Source organism: Clupea harengus, chromosome 12 (assembly GCF_900700415.2).
Source record: "Clupea harengus chromosome 12, Ch_v2.0.2, whole genome shotgun sequence".
NCBI classification, from domain to species: Eukaryota; Metazoa; Chordata; class Actinopteri; order Clupeiformes; family Clupeidae; genus Clupea; species Clupea harengus.
In genome coordinates, this window is record NC_045163.1 from 20788817 (window position 1) to 20803418 (window position 14602).

General features: G+C 43.3%; 1 protein-coding gene across 1 annotated transcript in view; it reads right to left on the reverse strand.

Moving 5' to 3' along the window:
- The window catches only part of LOC105902469 (collagen alpha-1(XXVII) chain A), a 52442-nt gene that overhangs the window by 1379 nt on the left and 36461 nt on the right, over positions 1-14602 (reverse strand). The window contains exons 29-60 of the mRNA XM_031577819.2: positions 14384-14437; positions 14179-14223; positions 13956-14000; positions 13743-13796; positions 13201-13254; positions 13046-13099; positions 12002-12055; positions 10620-10673; positions 9766-9873; positions 9405-9458; positions 9087-9194; positions 7916-7969; positions 7733-7786; positions 7015-7071; positions 6823-6876; positions 6519-6572; positions 6289-6342; positions 5996-6049; positions 5794-5901; positions 4909-5016; positions 4633-4740; positions 4386-4439; positions 3790-3852; positions 3503-3556; positions 3369-3404; positions 3207-3224; positions 3060-3095; positions 2942-2968; positions 2709-2771; positions 2390-2543; positions 1902-2002; positions 1350-1550 (exon numbers count right to left, since the gene is read on the reverse strand). Coding sequence (XP_031433679.1) covers positions 1350-1550; positions 1902-2002; positions 2390-2543; positions 2709-2771; positions 2942-2968; positions 3060-3095; positions 3207-3224; positions 3369-3404; positions 3503-3556; positions 3790-3852; positions 4386-4439; positions 4633-4740; positions 4909-5016; positions 5794-5901; positions 5996-6049; positions 6289-6342; positions 6519-6572; positions 6823-6876; positions 7015-7071; positions 7733-7786; positions 7916-7969; positions 9087-9194; positions 9405-9458; positions 9766-9873; positions 10620-10673; positions 12002-12055; positions 13046-13099; positions 13201-13254; positions 13743-13796; positions 13956-14000; positions 14179-14223; positions 14384-14437 — 2196 coding nt within the window. The remainder of the gene's footprint in view (positions 1-1349; positions 1551-1901; positions 2003-2389; positions 2544-2708; positions 2772-2941; positions 2969-3059; positions 3096-3206; positions 3225-3368; positions 3405-3502; positions 3557-3789; positions 3853-4385; positions 4440-4632; positions 4741-4908; positions 5017-5793; positions 5902-5995; positions 6050-6288; positions 6343-6518; positions 6573-6822; positions 6877-7014; positions 7072-7732; positions 7787-7915; positions 7970-9086; positions 9195-9404; positions 9459-9765; positions 9874-10619; positions 10674-12001; positions 12056-13045; positions 13100-13200; positions 13255-13742; positions 13797-13955; positions 14001-14178; positions 14224-14383; positions 14438-14602) is intronic.

The window sequence follows — 14602 nt, forward strand, 5'->3', positions numbered from 1 at the left end:
TGAAGTCGTTGTGGTTTGCACACCACATGACTGTGACTAAGGCGACAGAGGGTCACGTAAGATCTGTCACCAGGAGGAATCTCCGACGTGTCTGTCAGGTCTCCAAACTATGTTTTGTCATGAAATCAAACGCGAGAAGAGACACGGGGAATGACGTGATACCATGCATGTTTTTTTTTTCACTTTTCAGTTTCACTTTTCACACTACAGGTTTTGGACACCCCAACAGGTCCTGATATTTTGCCTGCTTGGTATCTTTCAGGTGTTAGTGATGCATCGGCGAGTCTCTTGGACCATGTCTTTGAACGGTTCACACATGGTGATCGAGCGCCGATTTGCGAGCGCCGAGCAAACACCAAATTGCCTCTGATCTGGGGCTTTCGTCGGCAATGTTCGAAAAATGTCGGCGGCAGTACAAAATCAAAGCTAAAATCATGTAGAGTGATTTAACACTACTGAGTCCGAGCCTGTTTTTCACTCTCTTAGGTAGTCTGCCATGCCTTGATATTTTAGTTTATTTCACCTAACTAAAAACATTGAGGCAAAAGTGGCATGTATGATTATATTCTAGAATACCTCAGCAATAATAACATGGGAATGAAAGGAATGTAGTAAAAAAAGATTGAATTTAAATCAAATCTAAACAAACCCTTCCAAAAACATACTTTCAGAGGTGCTCAGACTTTGTACAAAAAATACATTGTAAAGATTTTGGAGCAAGGCTTTTGAACTCTGAACTTTGTAAACATAAGTGTTAGTTTTACAAAGGTGAGTTTAGCATTTAGAAAGTGTGTGTGGTTTCACTACTATATATTTATAATTTTAGAGTGACCTGTACCTTTTCAAAACTAGTGTCCCTACAAATGCATATTGATGAGTTAGGTGTAAACACACCTGGGACACCTCAGACAAGAACAATGGCCCTTACCTAATGGCCCTGGAATGTCTTTGTGGCCCGTACCCCCCACAGGATTTCTTGACACACCATGGCCCAATAGAGATCACTGAATTACCATACCCTTATCATATGAATAGCTGTCATTTGCTAATGGGCGGGTCGTTAGGAGCTGAAACCTCACTCAGAGACTGAAAAGTGCAAGAGACTAGTCCTATTCTCCTTACAAAGTGCTTATTTATATATTTGTTTCAAACTGTGTAAATTTGAAAAGAAAAGGGTTCAAGGTTTCTGGGGGTGTAATTTCTATGTCTCTCCGACAAAAACTGGCTGAGCTTTAAAAGCAATTCCCCATAAAAACCACCATATCCCTGCACAGGGAGCGTGGACTTCAGAGGGTTAATGGCATTAAATGCTACCAGTTAAGTGTTCTTGCTATTTTGGCTTTACTCACCCAGCATGTGTCCTCCAGCACGATGGGATCGAGCGACGCCCCTTCCCACCCTCTGAAGCGCACAGACCTCTGGGAAGGCGGGAGGCCACGGGCTGGGCTCCACACACTGATATTCAAGCAGTGGACCGTCAGACTCTGCTCCGCCCCCAGACTCAGCAGGTGGAGGAAGTTCAACTGGACACGCCCCACACTTATCTCCAACTGCCAATCACATACCAGAGAGATTACCACAGGACCAATCACAGGCCAGTGTCACCATCTTTAGTGTACAGAATACCTGTGGCAATGTGGTTATTCATTGTGCAGGCTAACAATCTGTTTACAATAGTTGAAGGCAGTGAAGGCAAGTCGGCAGTCTTGATGGGTTGAAGGGGATTGCGGTCATTAATGTTCAGAGAACATTCATGACTGTAATTTGTAACAGATTGCATTGACATCTGTGGATGTTATTTAGCAAGCATGAGTGACTGAGTTAAGATGAGCTAAGTAGTGATCTTATGTAACCTTGCCAAAGGGTTAAACTAAGAATCAGCAAGACTGCAATAAGCATACCTTGGCTGCTGTGATTGGTTTGAGGCAAGTGTGTCCATTCTTGCATGTAACCTGTATGGAGTCGGAGGAGCAGCCTAAATTTGGATCGATCCAGTAAGTGCCTGCAGGGGAACAGACATTATTACACACCCAGGTTCATCTCCGATTCTTCTGTCCTTACCTCTCCCTCTCTCTCTCTCTCTCTCTCTCTCACACACACACACACACACACACACAGACACACACACACACACACACACACACACAAACTTACGCACACACACGCACACACTGTCCATCATTATTTCAAACAGATGGTACTCCCTCTCCCTCCCTATCTCTTACACACACACACACACACACACACACACACACACACACACACACACACACACACACACACACACACACACATATGCACACAACACACACACACACACACACACACACACACACACACACACACACACATATCCACACAACACAACAACACACTAATGACCACTAACCGTGGGTGAGTGAGTGTTGGCAGTGGTGTAGGTCTCTGCAGAGGCGCGCTGGGTTGCGCTGGCTGCCCTCTGGGTTCTGCAGGCTGTGCACAGCAGACAGCAGGTCGTGCAGGGTTTCCAGCAGACCCACCGCCTCATCCAACATCACTCCTGTCTGAGAGAGAGACACAAGCAATAAGGACACAGAGAATAAGGGGAGGAGAAAGGGATAGAGAGATCAGATGAGTCAAAGAAAGGGTGAAGCTTTTCGGAGTACTGTCTTCATAATCCTCTGTGTGTGTGTACATATGTTGTGCATATGTCTGTGCACACTACTGACCTCTCTCTTATGTGGAGTGTGTGAATCGATGAACACCTGCAGAGCTGCAAGGTCATTCTGCCTCTGAAATAATAATGAATAATAAGATTCCTGCTTGAAACACACTAAAATACACACAAACACATCACACTACTCATCCCACACTTGATGGACACATAAAGGACCTACACACATATCAAACACAAATCCCTACTGGTGAGGAGGATAGCTTAAACGGTGGAATGAATACTCACATAAGAAGGGGGCACACCAGGAAGACCCTGCATCATAATGAAAAACAACCGTCAGAACATTCACAAAACACTTTATCGAATTCCAGACTGTTATGAGTATTTGTGCGGCAGAACTCACTGGAGGTCCAGGTAGTCCACGAGGTCCGGATGCACCCTGAAAAAAACAAATACATATTGTGGTACATGTGTGTATCGGTGTGTGTGTGTGTGTGAGTGTGTGTGTATGTTTGCATAGCTGCATGTTTATGTGTGAGTGTAGACCTACCCTTGGCCCTCGCACACCCTACGCATGATAGGGAGAAAAAGGAAAGCATGGGTTCAGAAAATAGGAACAATTTGGCCTCATACTCAAAATATTATTAAGAAACATTTTAATTACTGTCCATGATGTTTGTGTGCATGAGAGTGTAGGGGAATGAGGACTTACATATTCTCCCAGGTTTCCCTTATCTCCTTTTATACCCTAGGGGGAGAGGTCAAAGGTCAACCCAGACAAAAAAAAATAAGCGTGCAAGAAAAAGGTCAAATCGACACACACACACAGACTTACAAAATACTTACAGGATTACCAATTGGGCCTATGGCTCCCATAGGCCCCATTGCCCCAATTCTCCCCTACAGTCAGCAATAGACAGAGAAACAGACATAGTTAAGATGCTTATGAATAATAGATTATTAGTATGATTAATACTAATTCATCTCCCCATTAGGCAGGGCTACATATGGCATTCAGTACTTAGCCCAGTGCAAATGCGATTTTATAGATATGCGTTCATGAATTAACCAGTTCACAATTGATCAAGTGGATGTTCGAAGTGTTCAAATTTGGGGGTGACACTCAAACTCACCACGCTGCCCTGTGGCCCTTTAGGTCCTCGGAGGCCCTTTGGACCAAAGTCCCCAGGAGGTCCCTAACACACACACACACACACACACACACACACACACACACACACACACAATGAGAGAGAGAGAGAGAGAGAGAGAAAAGGAGAACGGAGGAGATGAGAGTCATATATATCAGGTTATACACAAGCTACACTGGAGCATCTTTCGGTTTCTTGCACTTTCTACCTATGCAAGTTGGTAGGATGGATATCAGACTGTATAAAAAAGCACACTGACATCTGCACCCCAAATGCTTCCACAACTAAGGAGCAGAAACATTTAGTCGTAAATAATACTCTCAGATACTGCTACAAATGGTGCAAACAAATTATGAAGTCACAGTTACAAGTGTATTGCTACCAAATGTGGACAGCATACAACAACAAACCTGTGCAGTTCAATGTCAGACATTGTGTTTGTATATAGCTGTCTTTCATTCTCTCGTACTGATACACACCAGGACAATTTCAGGACTATGCTAACAATCATTACAATACCCACACCCCTGCAAAAACATGATTTGTTGTTGCTGTGACGATGTGGACATTGTCAGTACCTGGGGTCCAAACATTCCAAGGATCCCTGGATATCCAGGCTCTCCAGCGTCCCCCTGAAAAATAACATGTGTTTAGAACATTAATCGGTGTTTGTGCACCCAACCTGTTTTAAGAATGTATGTTTATGCCAGCATGTGCCTCTTTGTGTGTGTGTGTGTGTGTGTGTGTGTGTGTGCGTGTATGTGTGTGTGTATGTGTGTGTGTGTGTTTGTGTGCGCGTGTGTGTGTGTGTGTGTGTGTACTCACAGTCTGACCCTTGGCTCCTTTGCTGCCCTGCGCTCCAGGCAGACCCATCCCTCCCTTATGGCCTCTCTTCCCCATTGGGCCGGCATGTCCGTGTAGACCACGCTCACCCTGAGCAAAAGACAGTAGTTATACACAACTGTAGAAACGCACGCAACCACACACACACTCACACACAAACACACACACACACACATACACACACATCCAGGATACATACGCACCAGTTTCCAACAAGCAAATGCATGTCCATGCGTGTGTGAGATGTTTGTAACATACCTTTGGTCCAAAAGCACCCTGGTCTCCAGGCAGCCCTGGCACACCCACTTTACCGCGGCCACCAGCTTTACCAGAAGGGCCAAATGCCCCATCATCGCCTTGGTCCCCCTGAGAGAAACAGAAAAAGGAGGGACTGAATGATAAATTGCTAATATCCTACCTACACTTTCTGCAATAACTTCCTAATTCCAATTCTAATTCCAACGTAGGTTTTCCTGTATGCTTGCCATTGTTGATATAATACAGCAAGGAATTACAGGACCAGCTTTGGTTGTCATTAAAAATGGTAAAATATATCCAATAAATGATAGCCTGGTAGAGCCGGTCTAATAGCCTGTTACCTTTGTTTCGAAATAAGTGACAAGGTTGGCTCGTGGTGTAACTACGTAGTTTGGATCTATGAGGGATGCTACACTGTTTGCCTGTTATGGTTGAATCAAGGGAGGTTTTTTTTTTTATTTTTGGGATGGTGAAGTTATTACATTGTTAGCCACTAGCACAGAATCTTGAAAAAGTTCACTGTTAGCGTATTGAAGGTAGTACGTTCACTTAAGTGAGGCATTTTAGTGGCAGAACAAAATTGTTGCTAGCCAGTTGAATTTCTGACACAGTATGGCTTTTGGGGTATTTTGGAAGAAATGTGTTGGGTTTTTTTTTTAAAGAAAAAGAAACAATGATCTTTAGCCAATAATAATGGTGCAGTATTAATATAATAATTTTTCAACAGCAAAATTGCTTTCTCCAAAAAGGGATTCTTCCACATACTAATCTACTCACAGATGCTTATGAAAACATTATTGTGTTCCTGATGAGCATTTTTTGAATGCTATCCTTGCAGCTTTAACTAGACCCATTATTATGAACTATTCTAACTATTATTCTCACCAGTACGCCTCTGCTCCCATCCTTCCCTGGAGGTCCATCTTCACCTGGAGGGCCTTCCTGTCCCTCACGACCCACCACACCACGAGGCCCAGGCAAACCCACAACACCCTGGAGGAGAGACAGGGACAGAGAAATGTTAAAAAGTCATCTATGTAGATGGTGGATAGGTAAATGGATGGAAGTACAGATGATGTTTTTTTACCGTTGATCCCCGGCTTCCTCTATCTCCTATTAGACCCTGCTTGCCTTTTTGACCCTAAAGCCACAAACACACACAAAGATGTAATGAAACACTTTGAATGTGCTGAATTAATATTTGACCGCTGAGAATCATATCTAGCCCTGAATAACATCATTGAGTGTAAAAAAAACACACTGATGGAAAAATATGTTCTGAAAACAGTGTAAATATGAACACAATAAATAAACATGAATTTAATTTAACACAGAAGCACAAACTCATACACACCCACGTACACCTAAAAATACACTTACCAATTCTCCTTTAGACCCTTTAGGCCCTTGTGGTCCGCGAGGTCCAGGGTGGCCCTGAGAGAAAGCAAAGGCATGACACTTAAACTGACTGCCTTTATGGCACTTTAACTGTGTGCTTCTGGGTTTTGTGTGTAACCTTCATAGTAGCTCTTTTGAGTGTAAGAGTGTGTGTCTGAATGACCTGCAGCTGTATAGACACGTGTTTCTAGATGTGTGTTATCATGACTCACAGGTAATCCAGGAGCACCCGATCTGCCTCGTTCTCCATCAACACCTAGCTGGCCCTAAAAACAGAACAGTGTGTGAAGTTGTTTAGGTCGGTTCTATGTAGATGTACCTGTATGGTGATTTTTTTGAAATGGCATGGATGTAAGTTGATATTAGTGGTTTAAATAAAGACAGAAAGGAAGAAGTGGAATCGTTTGTGGTGAGGATTCGAAACAACATAATGAAAAATGTATTATCAATATCGCTTCATTAACTGCTAACTATAGTTTAGAGAAAAAGAATGGTTTGGTTTTAATATATTCTTACTTTGTATCCTGGATCACCAGATTCCCCTCTGTCTCCTCTGTCTCCCACACGTCCCTGAAATCATGAATGCACACACACACGCACACACACACACACACACACACACACACACACACACATAAAGTTAAGCATACATGCTTTAAAAAGCCTTGAAATGGCTTCTATGAAAGAGATGAAACAGGAGAAACTCACTCTGTGTCCGGGAGGACCAGGAGGCCCCTCAACCTTCCCATCATCCCCATGCTCCCCCTGAGAACAAGCAGAGCATTGTGGGTAAATGTACATTAGGGTGGAACATTTTCTGCATTTAAGAAGCATGTGTGCCTGTGAGGTGTGTGGCTATGTGCAAGGGTGTTGTTTGAACCCAAAGCTAATCAGATCAGACAATATAAGACTACAGACGCACAAGGAGGCCTCTCCACACAGCTTGATTGAGTGAATGAGCTTGAATGAGTGTGTGTGCAAATGCGGGTGTATGACAACGTGTGTATGAGTGGGTATGAATGTGGGCAAGTTGGTGTGAGTGCCTTCGGTGCGAGAGGTTGTGTGAGTTGTAAACATGACAGTGGGGAGTCATGGGTTTCATTTAGCATTCGGAATGATCCGGGTCAAGTCACTCACTTAAACCCTACATCACCCCCATAAAACCTCTCATTCATTCAGTTAGGAAAGAGATCAAAGCCAATCTGCATAGCTGGAGACCAGATAAACGGTGCACAGATTGTGTTATAGGGCAGAGGTCTTATTTGGGTCTGTCTAGGCAAGAGCATGTCATAGGGCAGAGTTCATCGAAATATTAATTAGGGATTAAGTCGAGAAGCAACTGAGTGTCTCCAAATGTGGAGGTCAATGTCTGTTTGCAATGTGTGTGTTTGTTATGTAGGGAATAGAATGTGTGGTGCGTGTGTACCTTTTCACCTTTGGGTCCTGGAGGTCCAAGTGGGCCTATTGGACCTTGATGACCCTACGAGCAAACATATGACACATTTTGACAATCCTATACATACTCGGCCTAGTTTAAGATTTTGTAAAGTACTCTATGACCTATTGTGTAGGGCTGCGTCAGCATGTGTTTGGCAGCACTGCGGCTCACCTCATAGCCTGGTATGCCTGGCTCCCCCTGCTGGCCCATTCGCCCTGGTGCACCCTGCAGGGAAAGACAGAGAACAGATGCTCATAACCACGGCTGAGTGGATGTTTCAGGGAATTCTCAGAGGATAATAGAAATCATATGAATTGCTGGGACGTTATTCTTCTCCTCTGTATACGTAGTTCTGCTCTAAACAGAAAACACAGAAGCGCTGACAAACAACAGCATGGACCAGTGCAGACATTCATATTAACTGGTTGATGGTCTGGCTAATACAGGTCTGTTGTTGGCTTTACCTCATCCATAACTGAATTGTGCTGGATTATGTATGTATTACGTATGAAAATTATCTTATGTACTTTCGTACTTGCAATGCTTTAATAGACCAGTGTATCTGCACTGATTAAAGAGATAAACTTGAAAATAATGTAGAAAACCTAATTATTCCAAATTAATCAAATGTAATATATCCAAAGCACTACGCTACTCTTATGAACACCAATGCATAAACATGAAAAAACCTGCAAGGAAGCATGCCTTCTGGATTATTCCCTGGGGATATCAACAAACCCACTACAGAGTAGCGGATTCTCCCAACAACATTTATTCAAAGCAAATCTTTTTTTATTTAGCGAAAAGAAAAGACAGACTAAAGACTGCAGTCAAGCTATATGTTAGGATACCAATAAATGTAAAACTGCATCTCCGTTATTAGAGTTGGCTTTATCCTAAGGAGAAGACCAATGCCTTTGACAAGTGTCTATGTAGTGTATTCCCCTTCCTATACAGTTATGGTAAGGTAGGCTGATGTGGCAAAGTCAATCAATTATATCGAGCAGCTGTTAAAACAGAAACTCAATTATGTTACTTTCCATTAGGCTGGTCAGCACCAGGTCAAAAATCTAATTACACATCAAGCGGATCAAGTGTGGAAACTGAGAAAAGACATTTGCATGCCACATGTAGAGAAACCATCCCTTCTAGAGATCAGAAAGATCAGAGTACCATGCATGCACTTCTTCAGTAGCTCTGTTGGACATCCCAATGATACAGACTGGCGTGTACTGATTCATCTTGCCATGACATAAATGCCAGCAGGCAACTGCACATCTCTGCCAATGCTGCAGCATACATTACTGCTTCAGACATCCTCCTCCCTCTCGCTCCTTCTCACCACATGGCCGATGGTTCCTCTCGATCCTTTGGGGCCTACAGCTCCATTTGCTCCTATCTTCCCCATCGGTCCTGTTTCACCCAGATGGCCTTGGTGTCCTTTAGTCCCCTGGAAGGCAGATACCGTCCGTTTTACAAAACACACTCCTCACCTCTCAAGTCAAACTTAAAGGGTTAATAGTTAGCTACTATGATAATTTGTGCCTAGCAGGTATTGTGGACATCAGTTCAAGTTCAGAAAGCTCAGAAGCTGAGCTCTGTTTGGGTTGATGGTTTAGAGTACAGTGCAGTAACGTTAAGAGAGAGGTGTAGGACTCACCTTAGGGCCTGCTTTGCCTCGCTCACCCATCTTCCCAGGTTTACCTTCAGGTCCCTAGGAGAAAGAAGACTGATCAGGTATGGCTGCACATAATGTATTTCGGTGTATGAAATAAAAGTATGTGTATTTGGGCTCATGAGTGCACGTGTCTGTCTGTGAGTGTGTTGGTGTGTTGTGTGCATATGTGTGTGTGTGTGAGTGTGTTGGTGTGTTGTGTGCATCTGTGTGTGTGTGTGTGTGTATGTTGGTGTGTTGTGTGCATATGTGTGTGTGTGAGAGTGTGTTGGTGTGTTGTGTGCATATGTGTGTTTGTGAGAGTGTGTTAGTGTGTGTGTGTGTGCATGTGTTTGTGTAAACGCACTCTAATGCCAGTGTGTCCAGGGTCTCCCGGTGGTCCTTCTTTCCCCTTGAGTCCAGCCTCGCCTCTCTCCCCTTGAGACCCCTCTGGACCCATATCCCCTTTCTCTCCCTGGGCAGATACACACAAGCCATAATTAGTAAATGAAGTCCAGTTTTCACTAAAAGATACTGCTGACACAATAGAAATCAAAATGGTTTTAGTTATACACAGGAAAAGATGTTAAATTCCTTGTGCTATTGGTTGGGGACTTCCCACCGCAAGTCACATGCAAGTCCTCATACAGTGGCGTCTGGCATCCCAGACCTAACCCCCTCCATACTCGCAATGGGTTAGCACACATGTCAATACAAGGGACAACAACAGATTCTCATGCACGATGCACTACCTGATTATCTAAACATCAATCTCATTACACTATGACATGCCCGGCTATCCAGGGTAAGGGGTGGGAGGCTTGGGGGGCAGGGGGGGTAATGTTAATTCACATGTTCCCAAATAGTCTGTGAGCGCCTCAACTATAACCACTGGTTCACAGACAATAGCATGACAAATGATATAGCATCATTCATGTGCAAAATGTTGCTAAAATGGTATGTGAGACATTGAAGTATGAAAGACTTTAACATGAAACATTTTTCACTGCTCTAGAACCGTGCAAGTCTTTAGAAAAAAAAATACAGTCATATTGTGGCTCAAATAATTTCCTTCTTCATGACAGTGGACCTATTCAAAGTGTAAGCCATGCTTTATGAAAAATTGTGAACTACATTTGAAAACACATTTGAACAGTGACCTCCTATGCTGAAGGTCAGTCTAGTGTAGGTTAGCGTAGGTTAACATTTTGTTTCTCTCACCTTGAGTCCATCAGGCCCAGAAGCCCCAGCTTCTCCTTCTAATCCTGGCTCTCCCTAAACACAGACACACACATAAATATAAGTACTGTCAATCGATTAAAAAAACTAAACAAATGAATTGCAATTTGCTTGAAGCTTGTATAATAATAAATACTGAAATGTAAAATCATGGAAGAAATGTAGAATCAACAAAAAGGAAGTACATTTCAATTCAAATACTTTTTAACTTTGAACACAGATTCACCATCAAGGCCATCAAAATTGACTGTCAGCTTGAAAGGCATATCTGTTATATCTGTAGCATGTAAAATGTGAAGGGACTTTTATTTTGAAACAGGGGTTGAGATGAAGATGCAGAGAAGGAGAGGAGAAGAGAGACACAAGAGAGAAACTTTGAAGGGACCTAGCGACTAGGTAGTTAGAACCTGGTGTGCAGCCCGTTGGGTTAGTTGTAGGTTGAAGTGCTCAATAAACTTGTAAGCTTGTGAATTCAACTAAGCTCTTGGTCAGGTGTACGTTGGATGCTCCCAGCACTAAGAAATACATATCTGTACATATGTATTATTTCCACTCCAGTACACTGTAATTTTAAATCCTCAAACATAGGAGAAGGGACAAAGACAGTATTCAGTCCCAATAGCTGGAAAAATGGGATGAGATGAGATGAATGGGACCAGTCCCAGTAGTGCCATTCATTTTAATAAGAGACTGTTGGAAAATGATATGTGCTACACTCTTACGGCTTGTAAACATGTGCCAAAACAACTAACTGCCATTCATTTTCAATAAAAGTTGGCAAGAGGGCTGGCAACTGTTGACAATCTGAAGTTACCACGGCAGACAATGGAAGATTCATTTCATGCTAATGAAAAAGTGATGCAACACAGTGACTACCGGCAGCAATACTGGCAGGGAGGACCAACTCAGTGACTACTGACAGCAATACTGGCAGGGAAGACCAACTCAGTGACTACTGACAGCAATACTGGCAGGGAGGACCAACTCAGTGACTACTGACAGCAATACTGGCAGGGAGGACCAACCACTAGCCTACTAGTGACCCACAAGCAGTGACAATCTGGGCAATCTCATCACTCATAGTGTAAACATAGTAAAACTAAATTAAGTTATTTTCTTGTTTCTTTAGGGAAAGCCTTAAACGTTTCACCTAGAACCTTCTAGTTAGTATCTAGAAAGCCTTTTAGCCAAGGCTACAGACAAAAAGTGCTCTTTGGGGCTGACTTACAACTGCTACTTACAAGGACATTGGGACTCACAGGAGCCTTTAGGAGGTCTCCTGACAACCCAACAACCCCTTTTTGTCTGAAAGTGGTACCGTGATGATGAGTGGTATGGATCTGTGGCATGGTGAGACCACTTACTCTGGGGCCAACCAGGCCCGATTCGCCAACATTTCCTGGTGGTCCAAAAGACCCCTGCAGAAATGAAAAACACAGCTATTTATTGTTTTCAACAGCCACTATGAGATCATTTAATCATTTAACGAGTAAACTCCAGCCAAGTGCCTAAAATGGGTGAAAGGAATTTAATTGAAGCCTCCTTCAAACAGCACCAACAACAAAAGAAACCAATGATTTCAGCTTTGTTACCATTAAAGCGTTTACCCGTGTAGAACTGCCAGATATCTACAACTGTACACATTTAACCTGACAAATATAGACTAGAAGTTACACCGACATCCATATTCACATATATGCATACCCTCACACGCTTGAATACACACTCATGAACACACACACATACACACAAACACAAATACACGTAGAAGGACTATCAAGTTCACGTTCAAGTTCAATTTTATTTATATAGCACATTATCATACACTGGGCTTCACACTTTAAGCTTAAAAGACTATAACCATAATAGACTTAAAACTTTGACAATAGGAAATAAAACGCAGTGAGAACGAAAGCAATCACTTGAAACTAAATCCTACTGCTACAAAGCACTCACTTTACAAACTCACACACAACAGCCAAGTGATTCATAGAAAGCAGTGGAGAATAAGGTAGTTTTTAGCCTCTTTTTAAAACAGGTTTCAGTTACCGGGACAGATCCAATCTCCATGGGGAGCTAGTTCTAGTAGTGAGCAGCATAACGGTTAAATGTCATTTCACCATGTTTAGTTTCAACTCTGGGCTACCACTAGCTGACCAGCTCCTGCAGGTCTAAGAGACCTGCCAGGTTTATAGTCAGCAAACATTTCAGAGACATATTTAGGGCCCAGACCATTGAATGACTTATGAACAATAAGTAATACTTTGAATCAATTCTGTATCTAACTGGGAGCCAGGGCAAGGACTTGAGAATTGGAGAAAATTGATCAGCATTCTCAATTAGTTTCTAATAGACTTTTTAGTCAACATACAATAACTCTTAAAAACACAAACTGCACCAACACGAACCTTCTCTCCCGGCTCGCCTGACAGTCCTGAATCCCCAACCTTGCCAGAGGGACCCTGAGGACAAATGACACTGACAGGTCAACATTTTTGTCAAAGCTGTCACTGTGTGTATGTTTTTGTATGTAATGCCTTAAATCTGTTCAGGTGGCATTTACCTTCAGCCCAATATCCCCAAGGGGTCCAACGGTTCCTGGTACACCTGGAGGCCCCTACAAAAACACACAGGCACAGGCCAAACATACACAAATGCATACACACACACACACACACACGCACACACACAAACAAACTAATATTAGGACCAAGTTCCAAATTCCACCAACATCCCTGACTCCAAATGTCTCTTAAATATAAAAAAAACGACAGAAAACGATGCACATTTTCACTGGACATGGGTCAAAGTTTGTCATTTGTATCATAGGGTAAACCTAAACCGTACGACCACTTGAACTTAGAGTTACTATACCGAAACACGACGGCAATAAAACATACCATCTCTTAGTGATGCAAATACCATCATGTATTAATTACACCAAAAACATACGCATGTTACACCAACACTCAAAACTACACCGCCATAAAATGCGAAATATTCAACAATCTCTAGGAAGAATGTCAAGATAAAGGGAGGGGGGGGGGGGCCGGAGTGAGGGGGAGGGAAAGACCAATAAACAGAATATGGTGTCATCATCCTCACCGGGTCTCCTGCTATGCCCTTGTCTCCTGGAGGACCGGAGGAGCCTGGGGTGCCCTATGAGGACAGACAGAGCCGTCACACACACACACACAAACAGACAGAGCCGTCACACACACACACACACACACACAAACAGACGGAACTAATATTTACACGCACAAAAGATACAAGAGGCATTAGGCGCACAAACGGGCAATCCGTTGTAAAACCTACCGGAAAACCCTTAAGCCCCTTTTCTCCAGGCTCCCCAAACTTCCCCTACAATGAGAGAGAGAGAGAGAAAGAGAGAGAGAAAGAGAGAGAGAGGGAGAGAGAGAAAGAGAAACAGAGTAAGGGCCCAGAAGAAAAAGCAGTGAGATGAACAGATTATCCTGGGATACTAATCAGCATCAATTTTGTTTTCATTTGGCCTGCGAGAAACAGGAAGTGCTTTTACATCATTGCCCGGGAAACCAATCTTCCCTGGTGGTCCATCAGGGCCCTGTGAACAGAGGGAAGAGGAGATTTCAGGAAGAGAAGATGAGAGGATGAGAAAAGCATAGGACAGAAGAGTACACATTAGCTAGGGGCTGCGCCGCTCATGTTTAGTTGGGATGACTTTGCCATGACCTTATGAGACAAGTCACACCAGAGCATCTCACCGTCTTGCCCTCCACACCGCGCTCCCCCACCAGCCCATCAGGCCCCCGGGGTCCCTGAAATACACACACACACACACACACACACACACACACACACACACACACACAGACACACACGCACACACACACACACACACACACACAGCCACACACACACACACACACACACACACACACACACACACACACACACGCACACACGCACACACACACAGCCAC